General features: G+C 52.2%; 1 protein-coding gene across 3 annotated transcripts in view; it reads right to left on the bottom strand.

Moving 5' to 3' along the window:
• LOC137435511 (mitogen-activated protein kinase kinase kinase kinase 5) overlaps positions 1-25,664 on the bottom strand; it is a 208,854-nt gene that overhangs the window by 11,866 nt on the left and 171,324 nt on the right. For all 3 annotated transcript variants that reach the window (XM_068129366.2, XM_068129365.2, XM_068129367.2), the window contains exon 30: positions 519-589. In XM_068129366.2, the coding sequence (XP_067985467.1) occupies positions 519-589 (71 nt within the window). The remainder of the gene's footprint in view (positions 1-518; positions 590-25,664) is intronic.

Genomic DNA, 25,664 nt, shown 5'->3' with positions numbered 1-25,664 from the left:
TTGATCTTTTCTACCCCCGGTAATTCACCCCAGAGTCCTTGCAGTGTTCATATGTTTTATTCCTCTCCCACCTCCCCCCAAGTCCTCCCGATGTCCCTGCTCTCAAATGTTGTGTTTGTGTCCTTCCCCCTCTCTCCCCATCTTGTCTGCCGCTCCCCTTGTTTTTTGTGTGTCGGTTTGTCTTTTTGTGTGATAAATGTTAGCTCTTTCACGAGCCTCGATCTTGTATACAAAAAAAAAAAAAAAAAAAAAAAAAGTTCAAATTTGTGGGCCTTAAAAGTAGATTAATTGTACAAACTGGTGAGTCATGACATGTCATTGCCATTCCAAACCTTATCCCGATCAGATACAACCAGCGGGTTCCCCTCTCTGCACCCAACAAAGTGTTGCACAAATATTTTGCTCTTCCTCTTTTTTTGTTAAATGTACCATGCAAGTGCACATCCATGTGTACTATCCAGACATGAATTACCAATGTGAAAGCAAGCATTCATTGCGGTAATGGCAGTAAGTCTTACTTCATTGGAGGTGAAGCTGCGTCCCTGCATGCCGTGCTTCCAGAATGCCAGAATGCTGTCTTGGAGGCACACTGAGAAAACAGTGGACGGGACAGAATAACCCAAAAAATTTCAAACACAGATCCTGTAATTAAAAACTCACCAATGATGCATTTATTTTTAAAGTGATTTGAACGCACGATGTAAACTCCCGTTTCTCCATGATACATTGTTGGTGAATAATTTTCAATGGCATTCATTTGGACTCGAGCTTTATGAAAATGGGTGTTTTGTCCCAAGTTCAACACTCATTGTAATACACCATAAAAGAGGAGATTCCAATGGAGGACAAGCTGAGATAGACTGAACAGATTCTGCTCGAGTTATGAGTAAAAACATTGAAAAAAAATTTGGGTGAAGTTAAACCTTCCACATGTGGACTGGAGGTTGGGAGGGAGAGTTAAAGTTAAACCTTAAGTATACCTTTAGCCAAGACCGGGAGTCATTTATATATGTCAATCATCCAATGTCAATATGCTTTCGAAAGCATCAACGATCCAGTCTCTAAATGCAAGGAACACAATGGGTGGCTTGCCATTGCCTTCCCAGTGGTTAACAGGACGTAGGAATTCAGAATTTGCACATGCTAGCAGCACCCAATGGCCTACTTTTTTGAAAGATACCGTGGGATCTTTAACATCTAACAGTGAAAGCGAGCAAAATTGACAGCCTGATAAAACAAAATCCTCAATAACTTCGACCAGCTCTTACTTAGCGGCAGTGTGTATATACTCGTACATACTTTGTATATACTTTGTGTATATACTTTGTACATATATATATATATTGTTACAGACGCGGTTTTGGATGTTAGTTTACCGAGCGGTTTGGTATGACCGCGTCTGCACAGTTTACCCGATTCCACTCGAACGTTGGCCAAATCGCGCTATGCTAAATCAATTAAGGAAAGGACACAACGGCTGGGTTAGATGACACGACACCAGGGGTACAGTTCTCAAGACCTCCGGAGGAGGTTATAATATTTGTATGCAGAACGTTTAGATTACAAGGACAAGAGGTACAGCATAGGAAGGTGGGCACTTAATCACGGTCTTATAGTAGCCCCGACAGACCACAGATAAACAGGACAAGACTGACTCACACAGGGATTGATGGCAAGGAAGGGCAGGTAGTCGATGGATAGCACAAGGTGCACCTTGGCTCAGGGACAGGATCCACACGGTCCGGTCCAGATATGCGGGGAGGTATCGTCGCGCTGGAGGTGGCGTCTGTTTCTCTTCAAGCTGGGGGCGCATCTGACGTCACCTCCGGTAAGTGGCTGCGTATATCCAGCGGGGAGTGACACGCCCTCAGCTCGTTAGCTCCGCCCCAGATGGAATCGGCCCGCCGCTTCTTATTGGGTGCGGGGGGGTTACCGGGCTCCGCCCTTGACGAGGAGCTGACAGTCAGCCCCTTCGTGGTAACCCCGTCAGAGCACATGGGCAATGGCGGCTAACCAAGCCGGAGTGAGGACGCACACTCCCCGCGCGCTGTTGTTGTAGTTGTTGTTGTTGTTGTAGTTTCATGAGGAAGATGGGAGGAGGTATGGGGAGGTCCTAAACTCACTACTGGTGCCATACAATCACATTCTGGTGCAACGAAGAGTCAGAATTAATGGAAACGAGTCCTTAACTGACATAGACGAAGAATAACTAGCAAGATGTCCTATAGTTGTCTACGTGAGATGCGGTGAACCTGGGCACGACATTTAATGGGGGAAAAAGGGGAAGGTCGGTTCTACAGAGTGTTGTTTACAGACAATGGGACTAGGGAATGGGGGATTGGGGATAGTTGGGGAGTATTGGGGAAATAGGGGAATATTTACAAGCGGATATGGATGGAGGCCAAATCCCATATCCGCAACATTGCACCCTTCTCTACCCTCGGGGCGTCCCGACCCGATAAATTTTTACCTACGTTAGTGTGGCACTCAGATGTAGTTCCCTCTACTATTAACTCTACCCTGAGTGCGACAGTTTTACAGACGTTCACAAATGAGTAAATATGTCCCCCTGCGACGTTGCACCCTTCTCCTCACAGAAGCACACCCACAGGATAACCGAATCGCGGAAAGAATTCTCAAACTAAACATACAGCCGGTAGGGAGCATTATTTACATAAGACTACACTGATATTTACACTACGATCCAGGACCTGTTTTTGGAGGAACACATGCAGATGTTATGCAAAGAGAGAGCACGCATGCCAGCATCGATACACCAACCCACGAGTGCTCTGTGGCCTTACGGCCTTTAATAATGTGCAGAGCACCCCATCCAAGCACCAAAAGCACCACCCCATCATGTACAGTCAGCACCATCCGGTGCACCAATAAAGCGTTCATAAATCACCGGTGGTGTCGCAGCCGGCCGATGTTCTGCCGCTGGTCTTGCCTTCATGTGGTGCACTTGGCCTTCTGGCTTCTTTCAAAAATAAAGAAAGGCGCCAACCGCGTCCATTTCTAAATTGTGGCCGTCAGGGGACCAACTATTAGTGGTTCACCTGTATGGCATAGGTGCCACGTTGACCCATAGGTCCATCCACGGGTGGTGCTTGCCCGCAAGAGAACTGCGGTCCATGGTGGGCGGCCACAAAAATTGCGGTCCATATGGTGTATCGATCCCGGCAGCAAGCAGCGAAAGTGCAGGCCCACAACTGCGGAGCCAGCACCTCTCTCTCCTCTCTCTCTGCCCCAAAGCCAGATCCTCGGAGGTGGGAGACAAAAGAAGCAGACAAGTGAGTAAGGTGGTAAGGGCGCAAAAGTGCACGCAATACAAGGTAATGCACACTGGGGGCACATGGGAACCAGGTGAGACAGGTACGTTCCTACCGTACGCCCCCCCCCCCCCCCACCAGGTAACCTACATTGCCCCTCCCTTACCCCTTACTGTATCCACAAAACACAACACTACCCATAAACATCTACTTTACAAATCAACAAACGTCCCTACTGTCTTCCCCGTTCCTCCCATAAACCAAATTCGTCTTCTCTCCCTCCTAACCAATCAAATTTGCCATTTCCAACTCTCATCACAATTTGCCATCACCAATTCATCATCAGTCCCTCCTAAGGAGGGAGAGATGGAATCACCCCAACGTCTCATCCACGTTGTGATGCGTCTCACCAATCCAAACAGCAATTCTTATTTCCTGCACACAAAACAAAGAAAACACAGGTGTGGAGTCATCATCATCACCACAGGTAAGTGGCTGCGTATGGTGCGACAGGTTCATCAATCCTAACTATTTCCTAAATGACTTTAACAACTTTACATTACCCGGGGTCTTTCCCTGCCAAACCATTGGCCCTCTTACACTATGGGTTCTAAAAACCAATTCCCATTGACCAAACTGTGGTGCTTTTCAATTTGGGGTCTCACTCCCCCGATTCATCTCCCGGTGCCCTCGCACAATTTCTGGGCCGCGACGTGTAGCTCTCCCAGCAGGTCTACCCACCTGCACACCTCCACCACTGCAGTTGCCTCTGAGCTTACCTGCTCCTTACCCTAACCTAACTACCTGGGGAAGGCCCTCTGGCGCTCTCCCCACTCGGTGCCCTCTCTGGCACTGGGCTACCCGGGTCCGTCCTCCGGATCCTCGGGCCCCATCCACAACTCTACCGGCTCCCAGAGCCCACCTGCGGCCTCACCTGGCCGACATCCTCAGTGGTGGAGTGCCCAACCAACTACACACACTAACAGGCTACACGCCCAGCCATTTCCACAACACTAATGCACCCATCCACAATACCATTCTGCAACCGCACCACAATTGCCAATATCCAACCACAATTTACCTATACCCTCTACCTAACACTTACACTACCCGCCCCGGGTACTCGTGAAAGGGGTCCACTCTTCCCCCATCCACACCTTCGCACCATGCACACCACTCCGTACCACTTACTCCAACTCTCTCCACACCAGTCATTCTCTGCTCCATATATTCCACACACCTGTACTTGCACACCTGTGCTCTCACACCTGGTGCCACCTGCACCCTTCTCTCCCCAAGCGCATTCACGCTGATCCACAACACTCACTACTCATACACACTACTCCACACACTGCTCCACACACCTGTTCAGTTCTCAAACACACGGCATCATCTCAGCTAACTACTCCCCTCTGAAACTTGCGCTTCCCAGTCGTCCCTTTAAACTATTGCACTCCCACGTCATTATCATCCACACTAAACTACCTGCGTCCCCACTACAGGTATCAGTCACGAACTAACCTTAACGTTACCTCATGTCAATCTCTAGATCCCTAACAATATAACCTAACCCACCCGGGCTAGTTTTCACTGCCATACACCCCATAAGCTATTGCTCCTTTGCCCCCACTCGTGAGGGATGGTGGATTGGCCATCCCATCACAGGGGGCATCTCCCACTACCAATTTTGCACATCAAATTTCAACAAATCAAAAATTTGCCACTCACTACCCATCATCTGCCAATCATTACTGCCAATCCTTTGCCAATCATCAAATTTTGTTTTTCTCTAATTTTGGGTCCAAAACACTAACCTCATCACACAGTCTACTCACTAATGCCTCTCGGTGCGCCAATTCCTGTCCAAAGCCCGGCTTCGTAAAGCCGAGCAATGGATGCTGGTTGTTTTGTGCCGGCGGCTGGATGCGTCCGGCATTCGGGGCAGGGACGGGGGCTTACCCGGGCCGAGATCCCACGCACCACCTCGGCGTGGAGCCATCCAATGTCCCGATCTCGACCTGCCGGCACGTCTCAACAAAACGTGGTCGCCATGACGACCCTTCCTATCCAGCTGCCCGCTCCACCTAGTGGAGCCTGGACGCGGCCATTCCACGCGAGGCCCGGCACGCACCGAGGGCCCGATTCGGCTAAAAGTCGCTCTAACCTCTAACCCGGTTACCTTCGATGCCTCACCTGCATGCTTACACCCCGCAGCCCGTTCCTTGCTCACACATCCAGCCGTTTCCATGCTCCTCGTCGTACCTTCTCTAACACACCCAAGTACACTCATTCCACTCCCAGCCTTGGTCACACACCTGACCACCGAACACCTTGGCACACATTCGCCGCTCGCACACTTCACCAACACACCTCTTCGCGCCCCCTCCTCGGTCACCTCCTCTGTGACAATCACAGGTGTGTTCTCACTCACACACCCAACCACGTGCCTCACTACCAATTCCAGCGTGCATTCCCACTCACGCTCTACCATTCCAGGTGTGCATCCTTCCATTCCAGGTGTACATCCTCGCTCACCTGTCACAACCAACTCACGCTCCTTGTCACTCTCACTACTCTCACCACCACTCTTGACAACGCACTCACCCTTACTCCCGACAGCGCACTCTTTCCTCATGCACCTGTCCGTTACACACCTTTCCCGCGCACACTCTCCCGTTACACCCTCTGTAACACTCACCACACCGCGCTTCCATGTGCTCCCTCGCACACGCGCTACGACCGACTCACTCTCGCCAGCACCCTCACTCCTTGGCACGCACTTTTTCCTCACACACCCCAGAGTCGGACTTTCTCGCACACCTCCTTTTTCACACACCAGACCTGTCGCACACTTCACCAACGGCCTCTCACGAACACCCGGGTCCATCTCGACCCCCAAGCTTCTTAAATCACCTGGCGCATCATACGCACGACCATATTGGTCACCACTTACACCGGGTCCTCTTCCTCTTCGCTTTTCCTCCATCACCTGCGAATCCCTCATCCGGTTAATGAGCACATCATCACGATCCAAACACAGACTTTGGACCAATTCTTTTATTTCCTCTTTTATCTCTTTCTTATCCTCTCTCCGTCGCTTCTTAATTTCGCTCACCCCTTCTTCCACTTCTTCTAATTTCTGCTTCACCTCTTTTATTCCCCGGTACGTCTCCTCAAGTTCGTCCTCTAAGGCTACCTTGACCGTTTCCATGTGCGTCCTCACCTGCCGGTCCGTCGTCTCCATTACCTCTATCACCTCGTCCAACCTCGTTGTCAGTCCCTCACGTACCATCTGACATTCCCTCTTCGTCGCTATCAAGTCATCTTTTAGTTCTTTCTGTGTCGCCTTTAACCCTCCTAATACCGCAGTGTTCCTTTGAACCTGCTCCGTTAGTCCTTTTTGTCCCTCCGTCAGCTGTTCCACCTCCTGCGTCAGGTCCTCTATGCCCCCTTGTAACTTTACAGTCCCCTTTCTCACCTCCTTCTCCATGCGCTCCTTACAGTGCCTCACCTCCTCGCGCACTCCTCCGACCTCCTCACTCACACCTCTTCTGATCTCCTCTCCCATCACTTGCGTCTCCTGCCCAGATGCCACCCTCATCTGCTCCATTTCCTCCCTGTGAGCATCCAGTTTGGTTTCTACCCCCATTCTGACCCCCTCTATCTGCTGCCCCATTTGTTTAACTTCCCTTTCCGCTTGGTCCCTCATGTCCCTCAATTTGCCTTCCATCCTGTTTTCTAACCCCTCTAACCCATTTTTCACTCCCTCTATCTGATTCTCCTGGGCAGCCATTCTATTTTCTACCCCCATTAACCCATTTTTCACCTCTTTTATCCCGTTGTCTAACCCCTCAAATTTGTCGTCTAACTTCCCAAATTTCTTGTCTAATCCCTTAAAATTATTGTCTAACCCCTCACCGGTACCCCTCGCTTCGTCCCTCATTACCCCCATTTGGCCCATAAGGGCCCCCATCATTCTGTTTTCCATTTCTTCATTATTCTTGTCCATAAGGGCCTTCATTTGCATAAGAAAAAGGTTCAAATCCACCGGTGGCGCTACTACGGTCGCGGGCGCGGTCGTCGTGGCTATGTGCGAGGCGCCATTTTGCGCACCCGCAACCTCGTGCGCGACGACGCTATTTTGCGAATCTGCTACCCTCACTGCTTTGCTCTCCTCTTGTCCCTCAATTTGGTCCTGGATCGACCCTGCCTCACTCTCTTCTACCGGAACCCAGCCGTCTTGGTCTGCCATAGCGCGACTTTCAAAATTCGGGTTTTTATTTTTTTTGTAAAACACAATTAAATTTCGCTGTTATAATTTCGAGCGCGTAAAACGCGCTCCGGATCGAATCCCACTTCCCAACACCAAATGTTACTCTAATAGTACAATTGGTGTTCCAAAATTTGGGCTAAATGAATTTAGTCCCAGGTCCGAATCCAACTCCTCGACACCAAATGTTACAGACGCGGTTTTGGATGTTAGTTTACCGAGCGGTTTGGTATGACCGCGTCTGCACAGTTTACCCGATTCCACTCGAACGTTGGCCAAATCGCGCTATGCTAAATCAATTAAGGAAAGGACACAACGGCTGGGTTAGATGACACGACACCAGGGGTACAGTTCTCAAGACCTCCGGAGGAGGTTATAATATTTGTATGCAGAACGTTTAGATTACAAGGACAAGAGGTACAGCATAGGAAGGTGGGCACTTAATCACGGTCTTACAGTAGCCCCGACAGACCACAGATAAACAGGACAAGACTGACTCACACAGGGATTGATGGCAAGGAAGGGCAGGTAGTCGATGGATAGCACAAGGTGCACCTTGGCTCAGGGACAGGATCCACACGGTCCGGTCCAGATATGCGGGGAGGTATCATCGCGCTGGAGGTGGCGTCTGTTTCTCTTCAAGCTGGGGGCGCATCTGACGTCACCTCCGGTAAGTGGCTGCGTATATCCAGCGGGGAGTGACACGCCCTAGGCTCGTTAGCTCCGCCCCAGATGGAATCGGCCCGCCGCTTCTTATTGGGTGCGGGGGGGTTACCGGGCTCCGCCCTTGACGAGGAGCTGACAGTCGGCCCCTTTGTGGTAACCCCGTCAGAGCACATGGGCAATGGCGGCTAACCAAGCCGGAGTGAGGACGCACACTCCCCGCGCGCTGTTGTTGTAGTTGTTGTTGTTGTTGTAGTTTCATGAGGAAGATGGGAGGAGGTATGGGGAGGTCCTAAACTCACTACTGGTGCCATACAATCACATTCTGGTGCAACGAAGAGTCAGAATTAATGGAAACGAGTCCTTAACTGACATAGACTAAGAATAACTAGCAAGATGTCCTATAGTTGTCTACGTGAGATGCGGTGAACCTGGGCACGACATTTAATGGGGGAAAAAGGGGAAGGTCGGTTCTACAGAGTGTTGTTTACAGACAATGGGACTAGGGAATGGGGGATTGGGGATAGTTGGGGAGTATTGGGGAAATAGGGGAATATTTACAAGCGGATATGGATGGAGGCCAAATCCCATATCCGCAACAATATACTCGAATAAGAAAGTATATACTCCAGTCTCTAATATATATATATATTGTTATGAATTTTGGGGTAGAGGCTTATATAGATTTAGGTAGATCTGCAGAGGTAGGTGTCCAGCTGTCGTGATGGGGAACCTCACCTGTAATAAGTGCTGTTTCGCACGAATGTCGGAGTAAGCTACGTATCTGTGTCCCCGCCACGAGGGGGCAGGGCTTGGTAACTAGAATTAGGGAATAATGATAAGATTCCATTGTGTGTCGTTCCCTCTGTGAACATCCCGGTGTCCCTTATGGCAATGCGTCCCAAAGGCATTAGCTAGGCCCAATAGTGCACCACATTAATTAATTTCCCCATGGCCACAAGACTTACAGGAAGAACAGGCAGGAAGCCAGTTCGGGGCACCGCCGATGGGGCCGCAATCAGCCACATCACCAGCTGCCATAGCAGACACACATCGTGCAAGGCAGGCTGAGGCCACGCCCACTTCACGCGAAATTGGTCAAAAGGGTTTTGATGGGAAGATCGCACCATGGGGTAAGAAGCTGGCCAGTGATTGGTGGAAGGAAGGTGGAAGGAAGCGGCTGACTGATTGGCCACCGACCGATGACACCTCGGCCAATCAGTGAGGAAGGCGCGAAAGAGCCACAACAAGCAACGCGCTGATTGAAGGAGAAACACCGGTGACGTGAGAAGGCGCGAAAGACCACCAATAAACGACGCACTGATTGGGGAAGATAGAGAGCTGACGTCAGAGGACGTCTGATAAAAGTGAGAGGAGACCGACATTTTCTCCTCTTCGCCTCTGTCTCTCTTCCCTTCTTTTGCGCTTGGATCTGTTCTTGCCTTCAGACTTTGGTGGAGAGACGGAGCGCCGACGATTCTCTTCCCCTGCATTCACATACGAACGACGAGTTCACAATCCTCATTGCGGATTTCTTTGAGAAATTGTCCAAAAGGGAATATTCGAATAACTTTCCTTTAATCATCTTCAAACAACCTCAAAATCTGTTAAAATCACAACTTAAAGAAGCAATTTAATACTTTGAAGGTATTCTGACCTCGTTCCTTCTTCTCGACGAAACCACCTTCGTTTTCATATGATATTTGAGCCTTTTAAAGGACGACACAACTCTGTTGGAGTGCTGTTGGAGTTGGAGTGCTGACGATCCTCCTTCGCTGCGTTCACGCACGGGAACTGACGAGCGATCGTGCGGGCACGCCGAGGGCCGCTCCATGCCAACGACCAGGCAGTTCCCGCCAACACCAGCACTGTGTCGGACGAACACGCTCGATCCCTGATGATTCTTGACGAATCACAAAAGCTAAGCTCGCACGACACAGAACCCCAACACAACGATTATTTTATTTGAATATTCCTTCGTCCGTGTATCTGAAGTCTGTGTGGGGACGTCCTGATTTAGGACATTTAATTACCGGCGTGTTCTTGTTATTGGCATCCATGGCAATAAAGCCTTGTTCTTTTGTACATAAATTCTGTTTCGTGTAAGTTTAATTTCCTGCAGGTTGAAGGCTGCCAGGCGAGATCGTGTCAGGTAAAAGCTTCCCGCTTCTTCTTTCTCCCGTGCGTGTATAGGAAATCCGCCATTGATCGTCGCCTCGGAGTTGAAGCTCGTTTTGGCCATCCGCGATTTCTCCGGTCTTAACCGAAGGGCAATCGCGCGACAATATAGATTTTATATATATATATATATATATAATATATATATATATATATATATATATATATATATATATATATATATATATATCAGTCACTATGCGACCTTCATATCATCAGTGGAGAACCGCCAGCAAGGTGTCCCATACAGCTGCTGCTGCACCTTGCTGGGAGCGATACGCACCGCCTGCCACGCGGTGATACCATTATATATATATATATATATATATATATATATATATATATATATATATATATATATATATATATATATATATATATATATATATATATAGATAGATAGATAGATAGAGAGAGAGAGAGAGAGAGAGAGAGAGAGAGAGAGAGAGAGAGAGAGAGAGAGAGAGAGAGAGAGAGAGGGCGAGAGAGAGACTGAGACTTTCTTATACGAGTATATATATATATATATATATATATTGTTGCGGATATGGGACTTGGCCTCAATATCCGCTTGTAAATACTCCCCTATTTCCCCAATACTCCCCAACTATCCCCAATCCCCCATTCCCTAGTCCCATTGCCTGTAAATAACACTCTGTAGAACCGACCTTCCCCTTTTTCCCCCATTAAATGTCGTGCCCAGGTCCACCGCATCTCACGTAGACAACTTTCGGCAATCTTGCTAGTTATTCTTAGTCTATGTCAGTTAAGGACTCGTTTCCATTAATTCTGACTCTTCGTTGCACCAGAATGTGATGGTATGGCACCAGTAGTGAGTTTAGGACCTCCCCTTACCTCCTCCCATCTTCCCCATGAAACAACAACAACTACAACTACAACTACAACAACAGAGGAGAATGGGGGCGGCGCGGCGCGGGGGAGTGTGCGTCCTCACACCGGCTCGGTTAGCCGCCATTGACCATGCGCTCCGACGGGGTTACCACGAAGGGGCTCCCTGTCAGCCCCTCGTCAAGGGCGGAGCCGGTAACCCCCCCGCACGCACCCAATGAGAAGCAACGGGCCGATTCCATCTGGGGCGGAGCTAACGAGCCGAGGGCGTGTCACTCCCCGCCGGATATACGCGGCCACTTACCGGACGTGACGTCAGATGCGCCCCCAGCTTGGAGAAAGAACGTGACCTTCCAGCGCTGAGTGAGACCTCCCGCATCTTTGGACTGGACCGGGTCGATTTTGCCCCTGAGCCAAGGTGCACCTTGAGCCCTCGAAGACCTGCCCCTCCTTGCCATCAATCCCCGTGTGAGTCAGTTTTGTCCCGTTTATCTGTCGTCTGTCGGGGCTAATATAAGAGTGTGTCTAAGTGCCTGTCTTTCTATGCTGTCCCTCTTGTCGTTGTAATCTGACCTTCCGCCCTAATATAACCTCCTCCGGAGGTCTTGAGAACTGAACCCTTGGTGTCGTGTCATTTTAATCCCAGCCGTTGTGTCCTTTTCCTTCATTGATCTAGCGTAGCGCGACTCGGACAAGGTTCGAGTATAATCGGGTAACTTGTGCGGACACGGCGGCCATTCCGCTCGGCCCACCATAACATCAAAGTCGTGTCTGTAACAATTGGTGTCAGGAGTGTCGGATTCGGACCTGGGACTAAATTCATTTAGCCCAAATTTTGGAACACCAAGTGTACCATTAGGGTAACATTTTGGTGTTGGGAAGTAGAATTCGATCCGGAGCGCGTTTTACGCGCTCAAAATTATAACAGCGAAATTTGATTGTGTTTTACAAAATATAAAAACCCGAATTTTGAAAGTCGCGCTATGGCAGACCAAGTCAGCTGGGTTCCGGTAGAGGAGAGTGAGGCAGGGTCGGTCCAGGACCAAATTGAGGGACGTGAGGAGAGCGAAGCAGCGAGGGTAGCAGACGCGCGAAATAGCGCCTCGCACATGGCCACGGCGCCCACGCCCGCGACCGTAGTAGCGCCGCTGGTAAATTTGGACCTTTTTTTCATACAAATGAAGGCCCTTATGGCCCAGAATAGCGAGCAAATGAGGGAGGAAATGAGGGCTCAGAGTGAGCGATTGGAGGGCCAAATGGGGGTAATGGGAAACCAAATGGGGGTAATGGGAAACCAAATGGGGGTAATGAGGGACGAAGCGAGGGGTACCGGTGAGGGGTTAGACAACGGGATAAAAGAGGTGAAAAATGGGTTAATGGGGGTAGAAAATAGAATGGCTGCCCAGGAGAATCAGATAGAGGGAGTGAAAAATGGGTTAGAGGGGTTAGAAAACAGGATGGAAGGCAAATTGAGGGACATGAGGGACCAAGCGGAAAGGGAAGTTAACCAAATGGGGCAGCAGATAGAGGGGGTCAGAATGGGGGTAGAAACCAAACTGGATGCTCACAGGGAGGAAATGGAGCAGATGAGGGTGGCATCTGGGCAGGAGTTCCAAGTGAAGGGAGAGGAGATCAGAAGAGGAGTGAGTGAGGAGGTCGGAGGAGTGCGCGAGAAAGGTGTGTGACGGACAGGTGCATGGGGAAAGAGTGTGCTGTCAAGAGTAAGGGTGAGTGCGTTGTCAAGAGTGGTGGTGAGAGTAGTGAGAGTGACAAGGAGCGTGAGTTGGTTGTGACAGGTGAGAAAGGATGCACACCTGGAATGGTAGAGCGTGAGTGGGAATGCACGCTGGAATTGGTAGTGAGGCACGTGGTTGGGTGTGCGAATGAGGGCACACCTGTGATTGTCACAGAGGAGGTGACCGAGGAGGGGGCGCGAAGAGGTGTGTTGGTGAGGTGTGATACCAACGAATGTGTGCCAAGGTGTTCGGTGGCCAGGTGTGTGACCAAGGCTGTGAGTGGAATGAGGGTACCTGGTTGTGTAAGGAAAGGTACGAGGAGCATGGGCACGGCTGGATGTGTGAGCAAGGAACGGGCTGCGGGGTGTAAGCATGCAGGTGAAGCATCGACGGTAACCGGTTTAGTGGTTAGGTCGACTTTTAGCCGAATCGGGCCCTCGGTGCGTGCCGGGCCTCGCTTTGAACGGCCGCGTCCGTGCTCCACTAGGCGGAGCTGGCAGCCCGATAGGAAGGGTCGCCATGGCGACCACTTTTTGTTGAGGCATTCCGGCAGGTCGAGATCGGGCCATGGGATGGCTCCGTGCCGAGATGGTGCGTGGGATCTCGGCCCGGGTAAACCTCCTTCCCTGCACCGAGTGCCGGACGTATCCAGCCGCTGGCAGCAAACAACCCGCATTCATGGCTTGGCTTTACGAAGCCGGGCTTTGGACAGGAATTGGCGCACCGAGAGGCAGTAGTGAGTAGACTGTGTGATGAGGTTAGTGTTTTGGCCCCAAAATTAGAGAAAAACAAAATTTGATGATTGGCAAAGGATTGGCAGTAATGATTGGCAGATGATGGGTAGTGATTGGCAAATTTTTAATTTGTTGAAATTTGATGTGCAAAATTGGTAGTGAGCGATGGGCCCGGTGGGTAAGGCTGGCATCCCTGCCGCCCTTCCCATGGTGGGGCAAAGGAGCAATAGCTTATGGGGTGTATGGCAGTGAAAACTAGCCCGGGTGGGTTAGGTTATATTGATAGGGATCTAGCGAAGATGACATTAGGTGACGTTAAGTTTAGTTAGTGACTGATACCTGTAGTGGGGACGCAGGTAGATTAGTATGGATGATAATGACGAGGGAGCGCAATAGTTTAAAGGGACGACTGGGAAGCGCAAGTTTCAGAGGGGAGTAGTTAGCTGAGATGATGCCGTGTGTGTGAGAATTGAACAGGTGAGAATTGAACAGGTGTGATTGCACAGGTGTGCAACTGGACAGGTGTGTGGAGCAGTGTGTGAGTAGTGAGTGTTGTGGATCAGCGCGAATGCGCTTGGGGAGAGAAGGGTGCAGGTGGCACCAGGTGTGAGAGCACAGGTGTGCAAGTACAGGTGTGTGGAGAGAGTAGGAGTAAGTGGTACGGAGTGGTGTGCATGGTGCGAAGGTGTGAATGGGGGAAGAGTGGACCCCTTTCACGAGTACCCGGGGCGGGTAGTGTAAGTGTTAGGTAGAGGGTATAGGTAAATTGTGGTTGGATATTGGCATTTGTGGTGCGGTTGCAGAATGGTATTGTGAATGGGTGCATTAGTGTTGTGGAAATGGCTGGGCGTGTAGCCTGTTAGTGTGTGTAGTTGGTTGGGCACTCCACCACTGTGAGGATGTCGGCCAGGTGAGGCCGCAGGTGGGCTCTGGGAGCCGTTAGTTGTGGATGGGGCCCGAGGATCCGGAGGACGGACCCGGGTAGCCCAGTGCCAGAGAGGGCACCGAGTGGGGAGAGCGCCAGAGGGCCTTCCCCAGGTAGTTAGGTTAGGGCAGGGAGCAGGTAAGCTCGGAGGCAACTGCAGTGGTGGAGGTGTGCAGGTGGGTAGACCCGCTGGGAGAGGTACACGTCGCGGCCCAGAAATTGTGCGAGGGCACCGGGAGATGAATCGGGGGAGTGAGACCCCAAATTGAAAAGCACCACAGTTTGGCCAATGGGAATTGGTTTTTAGAACCCATAGTGTAAGAGGGCCAATGGTTTGGCCGGAGAAAGACCCCGGGTAGTGTAAAGTTGTTAAAGTCATTTAGGAAATAGTTAGGATGGATGAACCTGTCGCACCATACGCAGCCACTTACCTGTGGTGATGATGATGACTCCACACCTGTGTTTTCTTTGTTTTGTGTTGCAGGAAATAAGAATTGCTGTGAGGATTTGTGAGACGCATCACGACGTGGATGAGACATTGGGGTTGGGGTGATTCCATCTCTCCCTCCTTAGGAGGGACTGATGATGAATTGGTGATGGCAAATTTTGATGTTGAGTTGGAGATGGCAAATTTTGATGAGAGTTGGAAATAGCAAATTTGATTGGTTAGGAGGGAGAGAAGACGAATTTGGTTTATGGGAGGAACGGGGAAGACAGTAGGGACGTTTGTTGATTAGTAAAATAGATGTTTATGGGTAGTGTTGTGTTTTGTGGATACAGTAAGGGGTAAGGGAGGGGACATGTAGGTTACCTGGTGGGGGGGGGGGGGGGGGAGCGTACGGTAGGAACGTACCTGTCTCACCTGGTTCCCATGTGCCCCTAGTGTGCATTACCTTGTGTTGCGTGCACTTTTGCGCCCTTACCACCTTACTCACTTGTCTGCTTCTTTTGTCTCCCACCTCCGAGGATCTGGCTTTGGGGCAGAGAGAGAGGAGAGAGAGGTGCTGGCTACGCAGTTGTGGGCCTGCACTTTCGCTGCTTGCTGCCTGGATCGATACACCATATGGACCGCAATGTTGGTGGCCACCCACAATGGACCGCAGTTCTTTTGCGGCCAAGCACCACCCGTGAATGGACCTTTGGGTCAACGTGGCACCTATGCCATACAGGTGAACCACTTATAGTTGGCCCCCTGACGACCACAATTCAGAAATGGACGCGGTTGGCGCCGTTCTTTATTTTTGAAGGAAGCCAGAACACCAAGTGGGCTCCAAGGCAAGACCAGCGGCAGAACATCGGCCGGCTGCGACACCACCGGTGATTATTGAACACTTTATTGGTGCACCGGATGGTGCTGACTGTATGGATGGGGTGGTGCTTTTGGTGCTTGGATGGGGTGCTCTGCACATTATTAAAGGCCGTAAGGCCACAGAGCACTCGTGGGTTGGTGTATCGATGCTGGCATGCGTGCTCTCTCTATGCATAACATCTGCATGTGTTCCTCCAAAAACAGGTCCTGGATCGTAGTGTAAATATCAGCGTAGTCTTGTAAATAATGCTCCCTACCGGCTGTATGTTTAGTTGCGAATTCTTTCCGCAATTCGGTTATCCTGTGGGTGTGTTTCTGTGAGGAGAAGGGTGCAACGTCGCAGGGGGACATATTTACTCGTTTGTGAATATCTGTAAAACTGTCGCACTCAGGGTAGAGTTAATAGTAGAGGGAACTACATCTGAGTGCCACACTAAAATAGGTAAAAATTTATCGGGTCGGGACGCCCCGAGGGTAGAGAAGGGTGCAATGTTGCGGATATGGGACTTGGCCTCAATATCCGCTTGTAAATACTCCCCTATTTCCCCAATACTCCCCAACTATCCCCAATCCCCCATTCCCTAGTCCCATTGCCTGTAAATAACACTCTGTAGAACCGACCTTCCCCTTTTTCCCCCATTAAATGTCGTGCCCAGGTCCACCGCATCTCACGTAGACAACTTTCGGACATCTTGCTAGTTATTCTTAGTCTATGTCAGTTAAGGACTCGTTTCCATTAATTCTGACTCTTCGTTGCACCAGAATGTGATGGTATGGCACCAGTAGTGAGTTTAGGACCTCCCCTTACCTCCTCCCATCTTCCCCATGAAACAACAACAACTACAACTACAACTACAACAACAGAGGAGAATGGGGGCGGCGCGGCGCGGGGGAGTGTGCGTCCTCACACCGGCTCGGTTAGCCGCCATTGACCATGCGCTCCGACGGGGTTACCACGAAGGGGCTCCCTGTCAGCCCCTCGTCAAGGGCGGAGCCGGTAACCCCCCCGCACGCACCCAATGAGAAGCAACGGGCCGATTCCATCTGGGGCGGAGCTAACGAGCCGAGGGGGTGTCACTCCCCGCCGGATATACGCGGCCACTTACCGGACGTGACGTCAGATGCGCCCCCAGCTTGGAGAAAGAACGTGACCTTCCAGCGCTGAGTGAGACCTCCCGCATCTTTGGACTGGACCGGGTCGATTTTGCCCCTGAGCCAAGGTGCACCTTGAGCCCTCGAAGACCTGCCCTCCTTGCCATCAATCCCCGTGTGAGTCAGTTTTGTCCCGTTTATCTGTCGTCTGTCGGGGCTAATATAAGAGTGTGTCTAAGTGCCTGTCTTTCTATGCTGTCCCTCTTGTCGTTGTAATCTGACCTTCCGCCCTAATATAACCTCCTCCGGAGGTCTTGAGAACTGAACCCTTGGTGTCGTGTCATTTTAATCCAGCCGTTGTGTCCTTTTCCTTCATTGATCTAGCGTAGCGCGACTCGGACAAGGTTCGAGTATAATCGGGTAACTTGTGCGGACACGGCGGCCATTCCACTCGGCCCACCATAACATCAAAGTCGTGTCTGTAACAATATATATATATATATATATATATATATATATATATATATATATATATATATATATATATATATATATATATATATATATATACACAGTGCATTCAGAAAGTATCCAGACCCTTTCACTTTTTTCACATTTTGTTATGTTGCAGCCTTATGCTGAAATCGTTTAAATTAATTTTTTCCCCTCATCAAACTACATTGAATACCCCATAATGACAAAGAGAAAACAGGATTTCAGAAAGTTTTGCGAATTTATTAAAAAGAAAGAACTGAAATATCACATTTACATAAGTATTCAGACCCTTTGCTATGACACTTGAAATTTAGCTCAGGTGCCTCCCATTTCTCTTGATCATCTTTGAGATGTTGCTACACCTTGATTGGAGTCCACCTGTGGTAAATTCAATTCATTGGACATGATTTGGAAAGGCACACACCTGTCTATATAAGGTCTCACAGCTGACAATGCATATCAGAGCAAAAACCAAGCCATGAGGTCGAAGCCTGCAGAGCTCAGAGACAGGATTGTGTCGAGGCACAGATTTGGGAAGCCGACAAAAAAAAATTCTGCTGCATTGAAGGTTCCCAAGAGCACAGTGGCCTCCATAATTCTTAAATGGAAGAAGTTTGGAACAACCAGGACTCTTCTTAGAGCTGGCCGCCCGGCCAAACTGAGCAATCGGGGGAGAAGGGCCTTGGTAAGAGAGGTGACCAATAACCCGATGGTCACTCTGGCTGAGCTCCAGAGATCCTGTGTGGAGATGGGAGAAACTTCCAGAAGGACAACCATCACTGCAACACTCCACCGATCTGGGCTTCATGGCAGAGTGGCCTGACGGAAGCCTCTCCTCAGTGAAAGACACATGAAAGTCCACTTGGAGTTTGCAAAAAAGCACCTAAAGGACTCTCAGACTGTGAGAAACAAGATTCTGTGGGCTTTCATGTGTCTGGAAGCCCAAGGGCGAAACCAGGTCGGTAACTGAGTTTTTCATACACTTATGACTGTATCTGAAGTAAGATCTAAATCATGCTCTGTTGTATGGTTCTTCCGAAAGCTTGACAGGCAGACCGTACGTACATGACGGTGACGTCATTACGTGCGCTCATTAAGCTGGAGAACTGAAATTATATATATATACATATATATATATATATATATATACATATATATATATATATATATATACATACATATATATATATATATATATATATATATATATATATATATATATATATATATATATATATACACAGTATATATATATATATATATATATATATATACAGTATATATATATATATATATACAGTATATATATATATATATATATACAGTATATATATATATATATATATATATATATATATATATATATATATATATATATATATATATATATGAAGGAGCTGTGTGTGCTCCCACGTAGTCGGAAGAATGGACGCGACAAAAAGCTGGAATTCGTCCGAGTTTCTTTATTGTCACAAAACAACTCGGGTACTCTGAAAAGCCCGTTTATCGGGCAGCAATATATATACACACATTATCCCGGAGCGTTTGCCCGGGAAAGGCGAGAGGGCGCGTGGCCGGGCGTCCTGGCCGCGGCCTGGCAAGTCGAGGGCGGGCATGCCCGGGCGTCCCGGACGCGGCCTGGCAAGTCGAGAGCGGGCGTGCCCGGGCGTCCCAGGCGAGGCCTGGCAAGTCGAGGGAGGGCATGCCCGGGCGTCCCGGACGCGGCCTGGCAAGTCGAGAGCGGGCGTGCCCGGGCATGCCCGGGCGTCCCAGGCGAGGCCTGGCAAGTTGAGCGCGGGCCTGCCCGGGCGTCCTGGACGAGCCCGGCATGGTGATCGCTCCGCGTCCTTGGTAGGTGCAAGGCGATTGTGTAAACCCAGCGGTAGCCGCTACACACGTCCCCCCAGAATCGACTTGCACCGGCAGGGTCAATTTGAGGGGGGTCCTGATGACCCGGCCGAAGCGACCCCTGGCGGGTCGTGGGGGGGGGGGGTCCGGTGTGGTGGTGGGCGGTCGAGTGGGGGGCACCGTGGACAGGGGGTGGCCTCGCCGCGGCGGAAGGGCCAACCGTGGCGGTTGGTCGATGTCCACGTGCGCCGGCTTGAGGCGGTCCACCGCAATCCGGTCCGACCTCCCGCTGATGTCGATGACGAACGACTTGTCGTCCCGTCGCAGGACCCGGAAGGGCCCGTCGTACGGCGGCCGGAGTGGCCCCCGATGTGCGTCATGACGCACAAAAACGTACTCCGCTGTGCGAAGCGCTGGGGGGACGTAGGACTGGGGGTCACCGTGGTGGGATGTTGGCACGGGGGCAAACCGTCGGGCGGCCTCCTGGAGGTCCGAGCGCTGGTGAGCTGCGGACCAGGGACTGGTAGCGTCGGGCACGAATTCGCCCGGGACGCGTAGCGCCTGGCCGTAGACAAGCTCGGCGGTGGATGCCCGGAGGTCCTCCTTGGGGGCCGTGCGGAGGCCCAAAAGGACCCACGGCAGCCGGTCGGCCCAACCGCCGTCTTGAAGGCCGGCCATGAGCGCGGCCTTCATGGAGCAGTGGAATCGCTCGCACAACCCGTTGGCTTGGGGGTGGTAGGCCGTAGTACGGTGGAGCTTGACCCCCAGGTTGCGGGTGACCGCGCCCCACAGCTCGGAGGTGAACTGCGGTCCGCGGTCCGACGAGATGTCCGCCGGTGCGCCGAAGCGGGCGACCCAGGTGGCGATGAAAGCCTGCGCCACGTCGGCGGTGGTGGTGGAGACGAGGGGAACGGCCTCCGGCCACCTGGTGGTCCTGTCCACCATGGTGAGCAGGTGTGTGAACCCCCGTGATGGGGGGAGGGGGCCCACCAGATCCACGTTGACGTGGTCGAAACGTCGTTCGGGCACGGTGAAAGGTGCCAGCGGGGCTTGGGTGTGTCGGTGGACCTTGGCCTGTTGGCAGGCTGTGCAGGTGCTGGTCCAATCGCGGACGTCCCGTCGAAGGCCGTGCCAGACGAATCGCGCCGACACCAGCTTCTGGGAAGCTTTCCGGCCCGGGTGGGAAAGGCCGTGGAGGGGAGGCGAAGATGCGGCGTTGCCAGGTAACGGGCACGATGGGGCGAGGCTGGCCTTGGGAGATGTCGCAGAGCAGGACAGTGTCCGCGAAGGGGATGTCGGCCAGGCGGAGGCCCGTGTCCGCCGCCCGGAGGGCTTGCACCGTGGTGTCGGTGGTTTGGTCCGCCGCCATAAGCGCGAAGTCCACGCCGAGGTGGACCGCGTTCGCGCTGGCCCGAGAAAGACAGTCAGCCACGGCGTTGTTTTTGCCGGCGACGTGCCGGATGTCCGTGGTAAACTCCGACACGGCGGAGAGGTGGCGCTGTTGGCGGGCCGACCACGGCTGCGTGACCTTGGCCATTGCGTAAACCAACGGCTTGTGGTCGACGAACGCCGTGAAGGGTCGGCCCTCCAGGAGGTGGCGGAAATGGCGAACGGCCAGGTGTAGACCGAGGAGCTCACGGTCAAACGTGCTATATTTGAGCTCGTTCGGCCGGAGCTGCCGGCTGAAAAAAGCGAGTGGCTGCCAAACCCCGTTCACCCATTGCTCATGTACGGCGCCCACCGCGTAGTCGGAGGCATCCGTGGTGAGGGCGATGGGAGCGTTGAGCACCGGGTGAGCAAGCAGTGTTGCATCGGCGAGGGCCCGCTTTGAGCTTTGGAAGGCCGCGTCCATTGCTGCGGACCAGACGATGTCGTGCTTGGCCGGCTTGCCCCAGAGGGCTTCGTAGAGGGGCCGCATGAGTTGAGCAGCGCGGGGCACGAAGCGGTGATAGAAATTCACCATTCCCAGGAATTCCTGCAGGGCCTTTATGGAGCGGGGACGCGGCAACGTGGTGATGGCCTCGACCTTGGTTGGCAGCGGCACGGCCCCGTTCTTGGTGATGTGGTGGCCCAAAAAGTCAACGGCCGTCGTGCCGAAGTGGCATTTGGCCGGGTTGACGATGAGGCCGTGCTCGCTGAGGCGCCCGAACAGTGTTTGGAGGTGGAGGAGGTGCTCGGCCCGGGACGTGCTGGTGACGAGGATGTCGTCCAGGTAAACGAAGAGGAACGGCAGGTCACGCAGCACGCCGTCCATCAAGCGCTGGAACGCCTGAGCCGCGTTCTTGAGGCCAAACGGCATCCGTAGGAATTCGAATAAGCCGAACGGCGTGATGACGGCCGTTTTAGGGACGTCGGCCGCCCTGACAGGTACCTGGTGATATCCCTGTATGAGATCGATTTTTGAAAAAATGACCCGTCCTGCCAGACGGGCGGAGAAGTCTTGGATGTGCGGGATCGGATACCTGTCGGGGGTGGTAGCATCGTTAAGGCGGCGGTAGTCGCCACATGGGCGCCAGCCGCCCCCTGGTTTTGGGACGATGTGTAGTGGCGAAGCCCACGTGCTATCGGAGCGCCGCACGATGCCGAGGTGTTCCAAAGCGTCGAACTCGGCTTTGGCCACGGCGAGCTTGGCTGGGTCGAGGCGGCGGGCTATGGCGTAGACCGGCGGGCCCGTGGTTGGTATGTGGTGCTCGATCCCATGTCGTACTGCGATGGCCGAAAACGTCGGCCGTGTGAGGGCCGGGAACTCCGTGAGCAGGCGAGCAAACTCGTTCGCCGCCGGGAGGGCGCATGCCAGCTCGGTCGGAGCGGAGCTGCTCAATGTGCATACCAGGGAGCTGAAGGTCTCGGCGTTGATGAGGCGACGCCGTTGGACGTCCACCAGCAGTCCGTGTGCGCAGAGGAAGTCGGCGCCTTGCAGAGCCATGGGCACGTTTGCGGTTACAAACGTCCAAGTAAAGCGTTGGCCGCCGAAGCAGAGGGTGACGTTGCGCGGGCCGAAGGTGCGGATGGCCGATCCGTTGGCCGCAACCAAGGAGGGGCCGCAAACCGCGGACTGCCTGTCCTGTTCGGAGGCGGGTATGACGCTCAGTTGGGCGCCGGTGTCGCACAGGAAGCGCCGTCCGGACGCTTTGTCCATGATGAAAAGTAAGTTGCCCGTGTGGCCGGCGCTCATGGCTGGTAATGAACGCCGGCCCAGCCGTTTCCCGGCCTGCCGAAGGTGCACGGGGGTCGGCATGTCCGGGCCTTCTGTCCGAACCTGGCATGATAGTAACACCACGCTTGGTCAGGTGGAGGCCCCGGTCGTCGTGCTGGAGGTGGTCGGCTCGGCGTTGCGGCCGCCAATTGCGTCGGCCGTTCGGTCGTCGACCGTGCCGGGTGCTCGGGCGCCATGGGCATTGCGTCGGACGGCGGTGGGCCCCAGGTCGCTGCTGCAATGCGTTGGCCTGCCGCTGAGATCGGCCAAGATCGGCCACGGCCTGGCAAGTCGAGAGCGGGCGTGGCCGGGCATGCCCGGGCGTCCCGGCCGAGGCCTGGCAAGTTGAGCGCGGGCCTGCCCGGGCGTCCTGGACGAGCCCGGCATGGTGATCGCTCCACGTCCTTGGTAGGTGCAAGGCGATTGTGTAAACCCAGCGGTAGCCGCTACATATATATATATATATATATATTGTTACGGCCCGTGGATAAGATGTTGTGTTTGCCGAGCGGATGGCCCCGCGGCCATACAGTTACCCCGACTAACCCGATTCCCGAACGTTGGCCGGATCGCGCCACAGATATTCAATAGGGAAAAGACTAAGGCGACACGGATGTGAAGAAGAAGCAGACAAAAATGTTGGAAATAGGAATATAATTTATTTGCTATTTACAGGCTCAAAAAAACCAAGGAGAAGGAAAGATAAGAAAATAATATACAGAAGATATTAGACACAGTGCAACGCTAGCTTATACAAACTTAATTAACCCAAGGACAGAACAAACAAGGACAGACTCACGCGGGGAATGATGATAGGACTGGCGGGAGATGGATGGCTGGAGGGAGAGGAAGGTCCAAGGGTACTGCAGCACGATCGGCGCGTTTGACCGCCGCCGTTCCTTCGCGGCCCTGCTCCGGAACTGCCGTCAAGGCCCCACGCTGCTGTCGTTGCTGCTGTGGCTGCGGCTGCTCTGGGGACGTCGCGTGCTTTGCCAGGACTCGTCTGGTCCAACCACACAACTGAACAACGTGCTTGCTTCTTGCCCAACTCTCTTGCTTGGTCCAACTTTGGCGAGCAAGGCGACGAATAGCAGGCTTTGTGCTTCCCTGGACGATCTCCCCTGGATGATCTCTTTAATGTTCTCTCTGGATGATCTCTCTGGATGATCTCACTGGATGATCTCTTTGGATGCTCTCGCTGCTGGATGATCTCCCTGGATGATCTCTTTGGATGCTCTCGCTGCTGGATGATCTCACGCAGTACCTTGCGCTGCGCGCGCTTTTTATAACGCCTCCGGCGATCAAGCCGCCGGCCTTTAGGACACGCCCCTCGGTGTGCTCACCTCGGCCCTGGTTGGTCGCGCGACCCTCTGGCTCCGCCCTTGATGACGACGGGTGGGCTCGGCCTTCTTCCCTGACCCGAGCACATGTTCAATGGTGGTTTTGGAGGGGATGTAATTGGCAATCGAGGCTTGGCAATGATGAAAGGGGGGGTGTGAAAGGGATCTACTCTATTTCACTTGGTGCAATGGAGTGTCATCTTAATGGGAGACAAGGCCTTACCCTAATACACATAATAAAGATATAACTATCAACCAGGGGGAAATCTATGATTGGCTGACATGTATGCTTTATGGACTAATTATGGGACGCCCTTTGACCTTTACACAACACTGGAGGCAAGAGGGTCCAGAATCAAGCAATATTAATAAAACACACAATAAAAAAAATACAATCCTCATATCCACAACAATATATATATATATATATATATATATATATATATATATATATATATATATATAGATATATGTATATATATCTATATATATATAAAACACAGTTTGTGTGTGTGTGTATGTGTGTGTGTGTGTGTGTGTGTGTGTAATGTTACCGATAGACTCCGAAACGGAGAGGCTCACGTGCTTGATATTTGGCATAGACATGGCCATTGAGCCTGGGACGAACATGGCCGAGACCATATTGATGAGATCCATATTTTTTATTCATATTTACCTCAGCGCATTTCAGCGAAGTACCCGCTAATCTCAGCCGGTGCCAGAGCAGCTCGCTGATTCGCTCAGAGCGATCACGTGATGTTCCATCCCCGCCGCCAGACTGATTCGCTCAGAGCGATCACGTGATGTTCCATCCCGTCACACGTCAAACGTTTGCACGTAATTCAGAGCGAAAAGCGATTGCGTTTTTTCACCTTTTATGCGATCGTGTTTTGTGTCGATTTTGTGCGATATGAATTAAATGTCTTTGAAACAGCTGTGAAACGTCTTTCCACAACCCTTCCGTAACCGATTGGAGCAGTTTATTGCCGCACAAAATGGCATTTTAACAGTTGTCTGGCTTTTAAAATCTGGGGCACGTTCAAAACAAACGAGATCCGCGAAGCGAGTTGGTCAAGTCGTGCTGACCAAGATGGCGACACGGCGGCTTCAGTTTTCACGGAGTATGAGCGTTCTATATATTTTCAATTCAGTGCGCCCAACTCGCTCACGTACTTGATTTGTGGCATAGACATGACCATTGGGCCTTCACGATGTAATTTGTGCGAGGCTTTTGTCCGAGTGAGCTTGAGTCGAGAGGGCGAATGTACGGGTTGGGAATGTACGGGGTCTCCCTTCCCCCGCCCGGCAACGCCGGTACTGGAGGGCGTGGGTCACAGGATCGGTGAGTCTCCAAAATCCGCTTCGTGCTGTTGTGAAGATGCAGGACGATGTCGCGATTGTTGTGCTGCTCTCCGACCATGAGAACTGCAACGTCATTGTTGACTGGCCCCACCCCCTTCCCCCCTCCCCCCTCTTCCCCCTCCCCCCTCTTCCCCTCCCCCCCTCCATCCTCCTCCTCCCTTCCCCCTCCACCCTACCCCCCTCCCCTTCTCCCCTCCCCCCTCCTTTTTCCCCCTCCTCCCTCCCCCTCCCTTTCCCCCTCCCCCCTCCCCCTCCCCCCTCCTCACCCCTCCCCCCCTCCCCTCCCCCCTCCTCACCCTCCCATCCCTCACCCTCCCCCTCCCCATCCCCCCCCTCTTCTTCCCTCTCCCCCCTCCCCCTCCCCCTCTCTCCCCTCTCCCCCTCCCCCCCCCTCT

The sequence above is a fragment of the Myxine glutinosa genome, chromosome 9 (assembly GCF_964187855.1).
Source record: "Myxine glutinosa chromosome 9, kmMyxGlut1.1, whole genome shotgun sequence".
Classification (NCBI taxonomy): Eukaryota; Metazoa; Chordata; class Myxini; order Myxiniformes; family Myxinidae; genus Myxine; species Myxine glutinosa.
Note: the sequence above shows the minus strand (reverse complement) of the source record. Positions and strands in the feature narration are given on the sequence as shown.